General features: G+C 44.2%; 2 protein-coding genes across 4 annotated transcripts; both read left to right on the forward strand.

The window, feature by feature from the left end:
• Positions 1-962: 962 nt before the first annotated feature.
• rnf150a (ring finger protein 150a) lies at positions 963-9,587 on the forward strand. 3 transcript variants are annotated; one of them, XM_052083681.1, is made up of 8 exons: positions 963-1,588; positions 3,912-4,036; positions 4,127-4,162; positions 5,515-5,586; positions 5,657-5,739; positions 5,830-5,926; positions 7,346-7,544; positions 8,425-9,587. In XM_052083681.1, exons 1-8 carry the CDS (start codon positions 1,129-1,131, stop codon positions 8,547-8,549), a joined length of 1,197 nt encoding a protein of 398 aa, XP_051939641.1. In that variant the 5' UTR covers positions 963-1,128; the 3' UTR covers positions 8,550-9,587. The 3 variants fall into 3 exon arrangements, with proteins under 3 accessions (XP_051939641.1, XP_051939640.1, XP_051939639.1); XM_052083680.1 differs by having other exon boundaries at positions 3,912-4,032; positions 5,478-5,586; XM_052083679.1 differs by having other exon boundaries at positions 3,912-4,162.
• A 1,384-nt stretch (positions 9,588-10,971) lies between these two features.
• Positions 10,972-14,140, forward strand: LOC127612856 (aminoacyl tRNA synthase complex-interacting multifunctional protein 1-like). Its single transcript, XM_052083696.1, has 4 exons — positions 10,972-11,582; positions 12,053-12,270; positions 13,191-13,359; positions 13,555-14,140. Exons 1-4 carry the CDS (start codon positions 11,156-11,158, stop codon positions 13,737-13,739), a joined length of 999 nt encoding a protein of 332 aa, XP_051939656.1. The 5' UTR covers positions 10,972-11,155; the 3' UTR covers positions 13,740-14,140.
• Positions 14,141-15,497: the final 1,357 nt, after the last annotated feature.

Here is a 15,497-nt window from a genome sequence, read left to right on the forward strand (position 1 = left end):
CGCTCAGGGGGCATCCGAATCAGATGCCCAAGCCACCTCATCTGGCTCCTCTCGATGTGGAGGAGAAGGGGCTCGACTCTGAGCCCCTCCCGGATGACTGAGCTTCTCACCTTATCTCTAAGGGAGAGCCCGGACACCCTGCGGAGAAAACTCATTTCTGCCGCTTGTATCCGGGATCTCGTTCTTTCGGTCACGACCCATAGCTCGTGACCATAGGTGAGGGTTGGGACGTATATCGACCGGTAAATTGCCCTTTGGCTCAGCTCCTTCTTCACCACGACAGACCGATACAACGTCCGCAGATAATTGCCATACAAAACATTTTCTTTTTTCAGGAGAGAGATTGGGCAATTTGGGGAATAACCAGTCGTACAAATCTTCCCAGGAAGCATAAACAAATTTGTATTGGGGAAAAGAAAATATTGAAGCACTGGTCTTTCCATTTTTGAATTTGACAACAACAAATCAATGTGCAGAATGAACAGTTTATTATGCGGTACGTATTGGTGTATTGTTTGTAATTGGTCATGTATCATCACTATATGTTTTGTTTGGTTTTGTTTTGGGTTTTTTTCCAGAGCATATTGACACTATATTCATGACATGCCACAACATACCAACACTCAACATCTTTATCATGTATGTACGTTCATTTTAAATGTATGTTAAATTCCTTCTTAATCCTGGTTTTGGTCACTGTTTTTACTGTGTGACTATATTCTTAGTACGAGACAGACATTTTTAATTTCCTTCACAGGATACAATACATCTTTATTTATATTGATCAATGAGGTATCCTCATTTTCTAATTCTGTTACACTCTCAATCTTTTTTTTTCCAGGCACGTATCACTCAAAAGCTTTTATTTTTAGTCAGGCAGATCCACGTGCCCCTGTGCTTCAAAGCCACATTGGCCGCACCCATGTCACGTGGGCGTCTTGAGCCCGGCCAATTAGAGAGCGTCTGGCACTGAGAGTGATAACTGCTCCGTCCCCTTTCCCCGCCCCTCGCAGGTGGTGATCTGGAGTAGAATTCCCACAAGTGGATTAGCAGCGAACGGCTTTGTCGACTCCGGGATGCGTGATTATTTTGTTTGGTTTTTTAAATCGTCTATTTGCTTGTAACACCATGGCGCCGTCAATCACTCGCCTGTGCCGCAGTGTGGCTCTCTCGACGTGGCTCGTCTCCTCCCTGTGCTCCGTACACCTGTTGTGCTTGGACTTTGCCGTGGCCGAGAAAGAGGAGTGGTACACGGCCTTCGTTAACATCACCTACCTGGACCCGCTCACCGCCAGGCCGCGAAGCGACAAGAGCGAGTGCGGCCGCTACGGCGAGCACTCGCCCAAGCGAGAAGCCCGGGGGCTTGTGTTGGCTCCGTCGCTGACGCAGGACCGACAGATGTGTGACCCGGCTGCCCGCTTCCCGCCTGCGTCGCGCTCAGCCGCCGCCTGGGTGGCGCTGGTGGCCGAAGGGAACTGTACTTACCGCGAAAAGATCCGGAATGCGGCCAGCCAAAACGCCTCGGCGGTGGTCGTGTACAATGTGGGCTCCAGTGGTACCAATGACACCATCACTATGCCCCACTCTGGTGAGACGAGCACACATTTGACACGCAGGCTTTTTTGTTCATGCACGTTGCATCCTGCTACAGGTTTCAATACAAATACAGTAATCCCTCGCGTTTTTTATATTTCACTATACTTTTTCCCCCCTCACTGGAACACATGCATCGCAATTCGCTGATTAAATCACGCGTTCACGTTTTTGTGCTCTTTCTGAAACGTCATAAAGTCGAAATGAGAATCGGCGTTAAAGCAGCAAGTTGATTTGATGCATCTCAACCGAGAGGCTTAATACGTCGGAGAGGTGCTCAATTTGGCCTGGGTTGTTGACGTTTGACTGTAAAGTGAACCCCCAAATAGTTACGGTTCAACAGTTCCAAATTCTCACGTTTCTCTGTTTGCACTTACTTTGGCTCGGTTCACGTGTGTTTATTCCCCCATTTTTGACCTGTCATATTTTTCCAAATATGACACGGGACACTTTCACATTTTATTTACCAACCATTTTTATTACACCTCCCCCACGTTTTACAGTTGTATATATTCTCCCAGTCTTTTGCCAGTTTTCATAAAGAGTGGTTGCCTGCTACAAGAATAAAATCAGCCTTATTTGACGAATGGATCCACTTGGAAACGTGTGCCTTGTTTTTGGCAATTCTCTCTGAAAAACTCTCTCTGAGATTTATCATGGACCGTCCATCATTTTTGACAATTCAGTCCCGGGGGTAGTTGCAGGAAGGATGGCCTCCAAGGAGTATTTTGTCATCCCATGGCAGTAACGTGGCACCAGCCCATCAAGCTCTACTTGCACCAAACCCCTTAATATATATATATATATATATATATATATATATTGCCCGGACCCCTGCTTCTTTGAATTATAGAGGTGGGGTGGGATGGGGTCAAATGGTGATCTCACCACTGGCAGACAGATGAGGAAGGCGATGTAGAGCGGGGCGACCAGTGTTTCGAGACGCTGCCAAATAAAGACCGGAACGCTTTCTGTGTGCCGAGCCAATGCAGCTTGGCTGTTTAAAAAAATATGTATGTTAAAAAAAAGAGCACTTGCTAGCCAGCTCCCCTGAACATAGACAGGGTTGATACTACTTTGGGGTAAATATTACTTAAATATTATTTACCCCTACTACGTTGGGGTAAATACTTTGTCATCGCCAATTCAGTCATGAGCTGCGTTAATTTCACTCTGCTGCATCCATCCATCCATCCATCCATCATCTACCGCTTATCCGGGGCCGGGTCGCGGGGGCAACAGCTTTAGCAGGGAAGCCCAGACTTCCCTCTCCCTGGCTACTTCTTCCAGCTCTCCCCGGGGGATCCCGAGTCGTTCCCAGGCAAGCTGGGTGACATAGTCTCTCCAGCGTATCCTGGGTCTTCCTCGGGGTCTCCTCCCGGTGGGACATGACCGGAACACCTCACCGGGGAGGCGCTCAGGAGGCATCCGAATCAGATGCCCAAGCCACCTCATCTGGCTCCTCTCGATGTGGAGGAGAAGCGGCTCGACTCTGAGCCCCTCCCGGATGACTGAGCTTCTCACCTTATCTCTAAGGGAGAGCCCGGACACCCTGCGGAGAAAATTCATTTCAGCCGCTTGTATCCGGGATCTCGTTCTTTCGGTCACGACCCATAGCTCGTTTATGATGCACAACATCATAAATCTGTTGGACAAGTCGATACACGCATGCGGATGCTGTCAGGGCGCTATATCGGTGGATCTGCTTATTTGGCCTACATGGCAGCATCAACCATCCGTCATTGTCATCTCAGAGTTGGCATCTGGTTGCCTGAGCGTACCGTGTCGGCGTGAACGTGGCGAGCATTATCTCCCCGTCCAAACAGCTCACATGTACTATCTTTCCCCAATGTAAAGCAAACACTATAAATGTGTTTGTGTGTGTGTGTGTGTTGTTCGTAGAAGCACCAGCCCAACATGGCAACGCAATGTCTTATTACACTTGTTTTAAATCACAGCAGCAGAAAGTCTGCTTTTAATTGATTGGGTTTGACTCAGAGACCACGGTTGGCTGACTTTTATGAGTTACATCAGGGACTTTGTTTTATGCCATTGGGTGGTGCAACAAGTGGTGGGAATGTCACCAGATGCGCACCGGGTCACGCTTGTATGGCAGCGGGAGGCATGTTTGTTGTCTGAACGGTTCAGAAGTCACCCCTGCGAGTTGCCATGTCTTCGGTGTGGTTGCGCAAGGGAGTAGGACGTGCCGCCTCGTCTGGCGAGGGAATTGTCGAGGTTCTGGGCATCACGAACCGTCAAGTGTGCATGAAGATGAATTGATCCCGTCTGACCCGCTGCCGTTTCCCGCGTGTGCGCAGGTACAGGCGACATAGTGGCCATCATGATCCCACAGCACAAAGGTCGGGAGATCATGGCGCTGCTGGAGCAGAACATCGCCGTCACCTTGCACATCACTGTAGGGACACGCAACCTGCAGAAGTATGTGAGCAGAACGTCGGTAGTCTTTGTCTCCATCTCCTTCATCATTCTCATGATAATCTCCCTCGCCTGGCTTGTCTTCTACTATATCCAGAGATTCCGCTATGCTAATGCCCGAGACCGCAACCAGGTATGGCTCGAGCTCTTTTTTTTTTCTCATTGTTATGCAACGCCAATATCTGTTTGAGGGTCTGTTGTTCCGCTATAAAGTCTCGTCACCGGCGTTTCCATTTTCCATCTGGTGCCGGCTGCCAGGGAGAGGCCCCGAATTAGCCTGACAGCTGGCCCCCGTAAAACCGGTGAACCATCAACGGGAGCAAATAGCGGCTCGTTGTTACATCATTGCCGCGTTTTTTATTGGAACATCTGCAGGGGGGCGGCAGCCATTGTTTGTTTTTTTTAAATAAAAGTGTAAACAAATGGTGACTGCAGCATGTCCAGCATAACGCTACCTTTCTTTTTTTTTTTTGTTTACCATTTACTGTCCTCACATTACCAGTTGCCTCATATCAATTTTGTATTTACCTTGGGAGGAGAAATGAGCGAATTTGATTATGAGTTTGTTCAAGATTTGCCTTCTCATTTTGTTCCCTTCAAACAAATTGGTCAGAAATAATGACTCATTTCATAGCTGCAATATTCAATGAAGCTCGGAAATAACAAAAACAGGAAATGAGGAAAGAAGTGACAAGCCCCTCTAAAAGTATTGGAACAGTGAGGCGAACTCTTGGTGCTGCAGACTGTTGATCAGTTATGATGATGATTTTACATATATTTTAATGAAATCATTCATTTGGTTTGATACGATGAAATTACGCTCAGGCCACTCCCTCAATAAGTGATATTTGTGATCTTGAAATACTTTTAAATTCATAGACATTTTTTATCGCATTTTTGTAACTAAGATGTTTTTTTTCAAGGTTGTCAAATAGTCTCTAAATAATGCAAACGCATAACCCACCGAGAGAGAGAGCAAGAGCAACGGATAACACAAAAATATAGAATAGTGTACAGATTCCTCTGTTTTTACAGGAAACAAATCTCCTTTTTTTGAAACTAATTCATCATCTCACTCTGTAAATCAATGATCATGCCCAAAGATGTACATGATAAAACCGTCACTTTCTGTAGGCGTAAAAAGCAGGATTGAAGGGGATTGACGTTCAGTAATTTAAGTGAGCTAAAATAAATATTGGACTTCTTGCTTTCAGTGTTCTTCTTTCGTCAAATTTACAAAGTGTCTGCCGCCCTCTAGAGGTTAACTGCGTTATGTACCGCCCCCCCCCACACACACACACCAAAAAACGTATGTGAAATAGCGGGACCGCAAATCTGCTTTACGCTATCATGTTGAGAGTTTTAGTGAAATGTAAATCCTAACGAAGAGCAAGAGAGCGGTGTCGATGAACCTCTTTTAAAGTATATTGGACATTGACGTGTCCCAGTTTCACACTTGGGGATGTGTTCTGTTACGGCTCGCAGAGACGCTTGGGGGACGCTGCCAAAAAAGCCATCAGCAAGCTTCCTGTCCGGACCATTAAAAAAGGAGACAAGGTATGCCGCCGTTAGGTGACATGATTTATTTGAGCCTCGTTATTTCGATGTGATGGCATTTTGCTTCCAGGAAACCGAGCGCGACTTTGACAGCTGTGCCGTGTGCATCGAGCCCTACAAGCCTAATGATGTTGTCAGGGTGTTACCTTGCAGGTAAGGCTTTCTTCACAAACGTGACGACAAGCTGTGGGGGTCTGTTTGGTCTTCCCCCTTAAGGTTTTTGTACACCCTATGTTTTTGCAGGCATGTTTTCCATAAGCACTGCGTGGACCCCTGGCTGCATGATCACCAGACGTGTCCCATGTGTAAAATGAACATACTCAAGGCCTTGGGAATTTCAGTGAGTTCGTCTCAACCTGCAATTATGCTCTCGCTTTTGGCTCATCCTCATGTTTGCAAAGCCGTCACTTTTCAGGAAAACAGCTCTTGCCGTCAATGTTACATCATTGAAGAGAGCAACCCATTTTCAATACCTAAAAGTGACACTTTAGGGATTTGTGGCAAAAAAAAAAGTTTAATTGACCAAATTTGGCGATATGAGTTCTTGGCCAAATTTCAGTCATATGCACTGCTTACACTAACAACAAACACAAAGGAGCTAGTTTATCCACGAAAAAAAATCATTGTTAAAATATCAGCCATTTGGCTGCTAGACAACTTTTCCGACTCCTCTTGTGACAATTTTTCGCAAAAGTGACACTTGTTCCCGAATCAAAATGATCACGATATTGAGTGGGGAGGGGGAAAAAAATTACATTACCTTGTTTTCCGCACTATAAGGCGCACCATCTTCTAAGGCGCATCGAATAGAAACTAGAATAGTGGCTGCGCTTGTGTTATGCATCCACTAGATGGAGCTACACCAAAGGGAATTCAATACAATACAGCTTGATTTATATTGAGCTTTCACAATCGCTACAGCTGAAACAAACTGCTTTCCAGAACATTGAAAAATACTACGTCCAAGAAATCAGAATGTTGATCCGTATAGAAGGCGCATCAGATTATAAGGCACACTGTCGGCTTTTGAGAAAATTGAATGCTTTTAGGTGCGCCTTATTCGTGTGGAAAATACGGGGTAAATAATGTTAGTTTAAATTAATGACGTCGATTGATTTTTTTTTCCAAAAGCAGAGAGGGGAAAAAAATAGATTAAAATTAGATTTTTGTGATTGTAGCGGCAACTTACTATCCTTTTGTCGCTACGTCAGCAGGGCATGTAGGTTTTTGACTCGTGCTTTTCTTCGACGGGCTTTTCCTTTCCACGGCGACGACAAGGAATACACTAGGCCGCCATCGTTGATCAAAAAAAAAAATGAATCTCTTTATTTTCTTGAACACAAATTAAGGCTTTATCAAATGGATTAATAAAAGTTCTACAATACACTTAAACGAAATATGAAATCAGTTCCCATAAAGTACGAAATAAGCAAACACGAAGTACGGTCAAAAAAAAGGTGTTGCTCCATGCCCTACTGTCTTCCTAATGATGTTTACATAAATCTAGCCTCTTAACAGACTGAAAACAGGACAACCAATGGAGCCCAGATACTTCAATGTTCTTAATAAATTTGTTCTAATAAAATATCAAATATAAACCAAACGCCTTGCATCTATTAAATTCTAATTATTCAAAAGGCTGCATTTATAATGTAACCAAACTTTCCTTATGGCTCTAACAGTGATGAAACCCTTGTTTGTGTGAAGCCATATCTGCCTGCCCCTACTTCATAGCAATCGATCTATGCGGTCTGTGCAGCTCAATGTAGACTACTCCGACGAGTCGCCACCGGACTATGAGATGACGCTGGGCGGTCCGTCCGCCGACCCAGTTATCAGCGGGGCCAGCGAAATCACCGTCAACGAGAGCTCCGTGGCGCTGGAGCTGGCCGAGAGGCTGACGGATCCCAACATGGAGTTGGCGCCGCAGGCGGAGGAGAACTATATCATTTCCAGCAGTAAGTCTGATATGTTTTGCACCACGGGGTGCCGTTCGGTTTGTCGTAATCTCTTGCAGTTTTTCCAAACCTTTATTGCGCTAAGAGTGTGTACTTTGCATTGAATTTGGTGCCAAGTTCATTTTAGTTGTATTTCACTTTTAAACTTAATACATTTTCATTTAATTTTGAAAAACTGCTTTGGGCCACTCTTCATTTGTCTGTCTGAAGTGCTGACAGTATTCCCAACGTTTTTTTTAAATTGGTTTTAGTATTAGTGAGTTTATTTAACGTATATTTGTCAAGTGCAAGATTATTAGTATTTCTTTTTTGAAGGGGGGGGAGAGGGATGTGGAAATTAAATTAGAATTCCCAAGCGACTGTTCAAATGTATTTCTTCTGTACGGCAATCTCAGAATAAATGCATTTAAAATGAACTCCATAGGCTCCTGTATGATATGAAAGCCAATGACATTTTCATTATTAGTGTTAGTTTTGTCAACGTAAGATTTAGATCCAGATATTTTTCATTTTTCTTAAAAGATTTGGGAAGTGTACTTTTTATTTCATGGTCTCGACACTGTGTAAGTCAATCACTGAGTAAATTAAATCTGTTTTCAAAGCTGATTTAACGACCAAAAAAAAACCCCTAAAAAATGACATTCTACTACATAATTTTATACATCCTGTTCAGTAACGGATTCCAGTCCCATCAATTTTGTAATTAGATTATGTAATCTCGTTGCACATAATCTGTTACTTACCATCCCTGAAAACAGATTGATTTGGAATTCCCATCCACGTCTGTGCCAATTCCTCTCCAACAACAACCAAAAAAAAAGACTGCAACCCAACTGTTCCTTTCTCTCCTAAATTTCAAACACGTTTCCCCATTTGTCAGGTGAGCACCAACTGCCCCTCAGCAGCGATTCTGACTCTTCACTCAACACGGTAAGCGGGCCGCAAGTGGACAACCTTGGATCCGGAAATGACGCGGGACTCTTTCCACGCAAGCAGGTGGTGTAAAAGGAGGACGGGAGCCCAAGCACATGACTCTTGAGGACCAAAGTTCTGAAAATGTTACACTCTGTCTCCATCTGCTGGACAGTTTTGTCCCCGTGTCGAACGGACGCCGTCCTTATCCGAGACATCCCTCTCACTTTACACAGTGAAAGGTTTGAACATCCAAACTTACTGTCGCACCCATAGGGCACGCGGTGGTTCCAACATGCACACTTTTCATGGTGAGTCTTTTTCACAGCCACACTTATCCCACTGTGATTGCACAAAGAGTAACAAAGAGCCACACTTCCCCCAATGGAAGGTTTCGACGTCCTTTTCATCGCATCCCACCGGGAGCGCGTTTTTTTTCGGCACTTCGTTTTACACGGGGGGGGAAGGGGAACACCCGCACCTTTCCCACTCCTTTTGCACAGCGATGCCATGAATACCCCCACGTGTGCTCCCCAAACCCAGGGCGCGATGAGTCTCGAGTGTCTACGCTTGCAGCACCAACACTTTTGTCAGTGAAAGGGTTTAACGTCCACGCTTTCCAGCACACCGCGGCTCGGGCGGATGTTGTAACATCCACACTTTTATTGTCGAAATGTTTGCAGGAGGGCCACAACTTACGATGACTTTAAAAGATTGATTTTTAGAGATGCAACGATTCATCGACCACTGATGGTGATCAAACGGATAAATATTTTGATCACCGACGACTCGTTTCGACCTGGTTCCATTTGGAATTGTCAACAAAATTGGATCATGGTTTTTCAAAGTAAAAGCAGGTGTTTACAAATGTTTCTGCTTTCACGGAGGACGACGGAAACCTGATTTTTGCGCTTGAAAGGATAAAATTCCGAGGATTTTGACAATTTTAAGTGAAATAAGGTTTGTAATCCATTATCGCCCCCAAAACAACTTGGATAATTCGTGCTCAATCGTTGCACCTCCTGTTTGCAGTAAAGACTGTAGAGATGGTTGCCTTTCCACTAAACGGACAAGAACGGACTCTTCCCTCTCGTGTTAATGAAATCCCTGAATAAATTCTTTTCAGGATCACTGCCAGGGTTTTTTTTTTCAAGTTTGAATTTACGATTGGATTTTTGGCCGGGCCCTCCGTCTCGCCCATGCACGCTGACTCACTCGTCCTCCCATATGGACAACTGTCTTTTAAATGTATTTATTTATTTTGCACAAAGGATGTCAACCTTGAGAGTTAGAAGGAGAAATGGCTGACAATAAAGCAGACGCGCCTCACAAATGTTTTTTTTTTTAAATAACGTCAAGTCCATGCTGTATCGTGGGACGCCCAATCGTAGCACTTGTTTACGACTACTTGTTTACTGTTGCCAAGTAGAAAATGCTGCATCAATGATGTCTATCTGTCCAATATTTTAAAATGTCCTTTCACATGGGTCGGATGTTTTTATATAATCAACTAGCAGAAAAACGGGCGCTTATAGGAAGAATATTGAAGATTAAGCATCTGGTGCGAAGGCCTTATTGAAATTGCGTCATCGTTACTATTCTTAAGTGTCGCGTTTCGGTTTTGCGGTCTGGCCAGCAGGTGGCATGAGCGGACTTTCTAGCACACCTGCTGCCAATCGGTAATCAATAGAAACCCCACAAACTGGTTGATGTACATCCACAAAATCTGATATTTGGAAATGCAACACCATCTTGACCCAACAAAGTCGTCGTAGTCCCTCTGATACTTGGCTGTTTTTTTCTGACCACGTAAAAGCCGCCGGCCTTCGTTCGCCGTCTCGTTGCACTTTATCCCTCCGGTGAGTGTGAGCTGTGAGGCAACCGCAAAGCGAGGGACTGAGAATGTGGAGGCCCGCCGCATTTGACGCGGCACGTGACTTGTGCTTGCTTGTGATGTTCGATGCCTCGAAGGGGGACCAAATGCTGTACATTGCACACTGTCCAGCAAAAAAAAAAAAACCACCCATCGCTGTTTTCGAATGTTCAATATTCTTGTGCATTATGAGAAAAGTGCCCCTTGTTTAACCTTGATGCACTTGTAAGCATTGTGTTGGAATAAATTCCAGGCTGTTTAGGATTTTTGTTTGTTTGTTTCCAGATAACGCAATCTTAAACGGCAATTATATAGGAATTTTTGATAGGTCACCGGATCCTCTCGGTGGGTGTAGGTCATGCATGTCCAAAGTCCGGCCCGGGGGCCAAATCCGGCCCGCGGTCGAATTTCATCCGGCCCTCGGCCCCTGTCATAAAATCAGTGCCGTCTGGCCCGCAGGTTGGGCGCAATGGAACACGTGTTGCTACGAGACTGAGGTCTCGTAGACTGGTGAGTGATGTTTCATAGAGTACTGCTTCCCTCTAGTGGCTAAATGAGTAATATCATTCACTAAATGAGTAATACATTTAGAGGTGAACCATGATGCCACTTTTTAAATTGGGAAGGAGTAACAAAAAATATTTCAAAGATGCGAGTGCATCGAATCGGACCCAACCGAAGCGTTCCGGAATTGCTATGCATTCATTGTTTCGGAAACCGGATTGAATCGTCTTTTGTGGAGATATGCATGTCCCCTAATTTAAGTTCATGGCGTGTGACGATATGGCCTTCTAGGGGGCAATAGTGTGCCTTTTGCTCCAGCACAATGAGGGAGGAAGAAGAAGCGTTTTATTGCACACAGTTCGTCTCGGCGCTAGCGATGGGTCGCAGCGGGGAGCTGAGTGACTTCCAGCGGGGCACCGTGGTAGGATGCCACATGTGCAAAAAGTCCCTGCGGGAGATCGCCACCTTGCTCAACCTTCCGCGCTCCACCGTCAACAACGTCATTGTGCAATGGAAGCGAGAGGGCCGGACGTGCCCGTTGCCTCGCTGCGGCCGGCCGCACAAGCTCAAGGAGGAGCACCGGCAGGTTCTGGAGCGGATGGTCCAAGAACAGACTTTCCCGTCCCTTCAGGCGCTCGCCGCGGAGTTCCGGCGGGCCTCCGGGGCCAACGTCAGTGCGGCCACCGTCAGCAGGGAGCTCCGGGAGATGGGCCTCAGTCGGCGGTCGTCCTCCGAAGGCAAGGCCAAAGGTGGGTTACGGCCCTGAGGACGGGGGGCCTGTTCACTTGTTCAAAAGGAATGAGCCCGATTTTAATCACATTTCTTTCGCCTTGTATTGTATCATTAATCCCGTTTTCCAATTTGTTTACAAACGAGATAGGCCAGTAGCCGAACTGGATTTAGCATTAGCTCAATATGGCTTCTTCAACTAGTATACAGTGGACCCCCGTTATTCACGGTGAGTAGGGACGGGGCCGGTGCGCAAATATATATGTATATATAGATGGATAGAGGGAAAATATTCAGTCATTAGTTTTTCCCGTGTTGCTTTATTGGGCGAACATCAAAAAGGAGCAGCGCAAGGAATTGGATTGCAACATTTTATCATGATACACAAACTTGAACTTTTTCCAGAGTATGTTTTCGTAAACCGATGGTGTTTAAAGTATCATGAAGTACAAACACAACGTATATTATTTTGAGCTTTGTTTGATGCCAGAAAGGAAAAAGGCACAAAAGATGGCCGAAGTCTCAGTTGAGGACAAAGCAGAGTTTGATGGACAAGACCAAATGGACGTGTCCCACCTGGACCTGCGGGCGGGCTGCATCATCCGGACCATTCCGCTCCCGGGAACGGACGGCTTGTACTTGCAGCACGTGGATGTCGGCGAGGCTCACCCGAGAACGGTGGTCGGCGAGTGCGCGGCCGTCAACCAGGTACGGCCACCAAGAATTATAGTGCTACTTTTAACTTTTGAATTGAATTGGTTCCAAGACCAAGCACAACAGGCAGCAGATACTGAGCCAAATGTGCATCCTTCCAGCTGTTTCTTGCCACTCCCAGTTAGAGTTAACTGTAAAACTAAACATCTTAAAGTCCACTTCCTTAATGTTCACACTGCGAAATGCTGACAACGGGCTAAAAAAAAAACTAGTGACTATCTTGGCAGTCAAAATTGAGCACCATGCATTTGCACACAAGCAGCAGCAAACTATGCCGACAGCACGTATAGCAATACTCACAGGCGTAATAATCTTCATCCTCTGTGGAAAAACGACTACAACCGAAAGACAGTCTTCAGTGTTCAGTGTTCATCATCAGTTGTTGTCGAGCTATCATTGCATTGTACTGGCTCCTGCTGGCCAAATTGCACACACCAGTAAAAACAAAAAGCAGCCAATCCACATGAATAACTGGTCAAAATCCAAAATTATCCTCAGTATATTTTTGTGTCTGAATTATAATATGCTGAATCGAGATCGCGTTGGTTTTGCTAAGTCAGATCATGTTTTTTAAAAATATAGTTTTACATTATATTTTTTCTGTGTTAGCTGCATTTGTTTACAGGTACTTTGCTCAATATTTGTTACAGTATTCATTTACAGGAGGTGAAATTTATCATCTGATTTCTAAACTCTGTCACAAAATGATTTTATTCCATGTTTTCCTTTATTCTTAGATGATCCCACAAAAAAAATAAAATAAAATAAACAAAAAAAACGTCACCCAAATTTTTGTTGGTTCTTTTCACCGGAACTGGAACGGACAAATGGCATTTCCATTTATTGCCATTATGAAGTGTCCTCTGAGATGCCTCACTATAAATTAACCCTAATGTATGTGATGTGTCGTGCAGTTACAGAACTGCATGGCTGTCCTACTGTGCAACCTGAAGCCCACGCAGGTGAGAGGCGTGGCGTCCCAGGCCGTGGTCGTGTGTGTAAGGTCGCCGGGCAGCGTGGAGATCCTCGCGCCTCCTAACGGAGCCGTCCCTGGCGATAGAGTCGCCATCCATGGGTTTACAGGTACTTTTATACAACTGGCAAGAGTTTCACGCTATGTTGTTTGAACATCGCCATGGCGATGTTGGCTGGTTTTTTTTCTCCATGTGCATTGTCTCTCTTAAATTGAAAAAAATAATAATTTGATTTTTGAAAAATCTATTTAAACTAAGATTAGGCCTCATGAATTTGTTTATGATCTTTGCCTGTTATGACCAGGAGACCCAGACAAGGAGCTGGACTCTGCCAAGGTCTGCGAGCACATTGGCTCAGACTTGCGCACAGACGGCCAGTGCGTGGCCACCTACAAGGGTGTGCCCCTGGAGGTCGTGGGCAAGGGCGTGTGTCGAGCCCCCACCTTGAGCAACTGTGTGGTCGTCCTGACCAACGGAGGAGATTCGTGAAAGCGAGACAGACACTTAAACTGTAAACTTTGACAACATTCCCATCGGAAGGAGAGGGTTTTTTTTGTTGTTTTTTTTGTATCTTCACTTTAGAATCATATTGTTTTCAGCAACAATGTGTTTGTGCGCCATATATTTTCTCTTGACTTTACCGTATTTACTTCATTCCAGTCGTTGCTGTGCCTCAATTAATACGTAGCTACTTCCCCTTTGTGTTAAAAGAGACGTAATGGTGTGCCATTCGATAATATGACAGCGAAGCAATGATGTCTGGCATGCGATACGGTTTGCAGAATGACATTTGTGTGGTCTGAAACACTTACTACTTAGAAATGAGTAGTAGGTAACTAAAAACTGCAATTACCTTGATCCAGTCAAGAGTGTCAAGATCCTCCCTGACCCCCCAAAAATCACAAAATTAAACACCTTACTTGATGCAAATAGATTCCTCCTCATCTCAAAAATGAAAGATGATGCCATGAGATAACTGTAATCACCCTGACCACAGACAAGCAGTACAAATGAGCCTTCAATACTGAAAACAAAATGCACACTTGTATGGTAAAGTCTGAACATAAATTCCTTGCTTCCAATAAAAAGTTCATCTGAAAGAGAACAGGAGGTGCTATTGAGTAACTATCATCTCTATCCAATTCTGAGTAGGGGGCCCCCCCCCCAAAATAAAAAACAACATTTGAGCAAATACAAAATGCCTTTCTTCCAATAGGTTTCTGGTGAAATGGACTTTGTGAGGCAAGCCTAATCATCATTTCATCATTAATGGACACAAAAGTAGAAACGACTAATGTGACACTTTGTCGACCAATCAAACTGCGCAAAAGAAAAGCCTTTGTGCAAAATTGAATGCCTTGCTTCAAATGAACGCTTTAATAGTTGTTGCAATTTGCCTTTGTGGAGGAGATGCGCTGTCTGTAGTTATCTTTTTGTCACTAATTTATAGTATGCCATTTAATGTCATGTTGAGTACTAGCAACATTTTCTGCTTTGGGGTTTAAAGAATGTAAGGTTTGAATTAATTAAAGTTGTTGCTAATCAAGCTTTTTATTTTTTAAATAACATGTCATCCATATGTGTTGACCCCTGTGTATTATGTCATGAATAAAAGTTAAGGGGATGGGGTGTTGGGGAAGACTTGACTGCCGTTTCCCTGTTTGAAGACTTGCTGAGTTATTTTTGTAATATTTTAGATTAATGTATTTATTTTTGTAATTATTTGGTGATTGGTGTATATGTACTTAAAGTGTGAAAAACGAAAATACAATTTCTTGTACTTAAATAGTTAAAAGTTTTTTCTTTTGATTTTTTTAAAAAATCATTCCACTCTATACCCGTCCTTGAATTGTTTTGAAACACCATTTATCGAGATGCATATTGAATCATCTTTTATGGGAGAGATGTACGCCCTTGGTATGCATTGAATTTTGTAATTTATTTGTTTGTACTTAATATATGTATATTTTATATTTTTATTTTGTTCTATCGTGCTTTTTTTGTACTCAAGTGTGTCACGAAGTGTTTCTTTTTCCCATTTGTTTCAACTTTTATTTTAAGACAGTAAAAAAATGTCAACATCTTGAATGTATGCCAGTGGGTGAATTTGGGATTTGTCCCTCGCCCTTACATTCATGACCCCCACCCCCATGGAGTCCTTTCTGATATTCCCGCCTGTAGGTTTGTGACATCACACGTAGTGCACGCCTTGTGACGTTGTGCGCTGTGTCCAGTTTGTGACGTCAC

This window comes from Hippocampus zosterae, chromosome 13, assembly GCF_025434085.1.
Source record: "Hippocampus zosterae strain Florida chromosome 13, ASM2543408v3, whole genome shotgun sequence".
Classification (NCBI taxonomy): Eukaryota; Metazoa; Chordata; class Actinopteri; order Syngnathiformes; family Syngnathidae; genus Hippocampus; species Hippocampus zosterae.

Coding starts and splice junctions, on each gene's coding strand:
- rnf150a (XM_052083679.1), top strand. CDS start 1,129: ATGGCGCCGTCAATCACTCGCCTGTGCCGCAGTGTGGCTCTCTCGACG. Junction 4,163..5,514: donor ATGCCCGAGACCGCAACCAG/GTATGGCTCGAG, acceptor TACGGCTCGCAG/AGACGCTTGGGGGACGCTGC. Junction 7,545..8,424: donor GAACTATATCATTTCCAGCA/GTAAGTCTGATA, acceptor CCCATTTGTCAG/GTGAGCACCAACTGCCCCTC.
- LOC127612856 (XM_052083696.1), top strand. CDS start 11,156: ATGAGGGAGGAAGAAGAAGCGTTTTATTGCACACAGTTCGTCTCGGCG. Junction 11,583..12,052: donor CTCCGAAGGCAAGGCCAAAG/GTGGGTTACGGC, acceptor GTTTGATGCCAG/AAAGGAAAAAGGCACAAAAG. Junction 13,360..13,554: donor CGCCATCCATGGGTTTACAG/GTACTTTTATAC, acceptor TGTTATGACCAG/GAGACCCAGACAAGGAGCTG.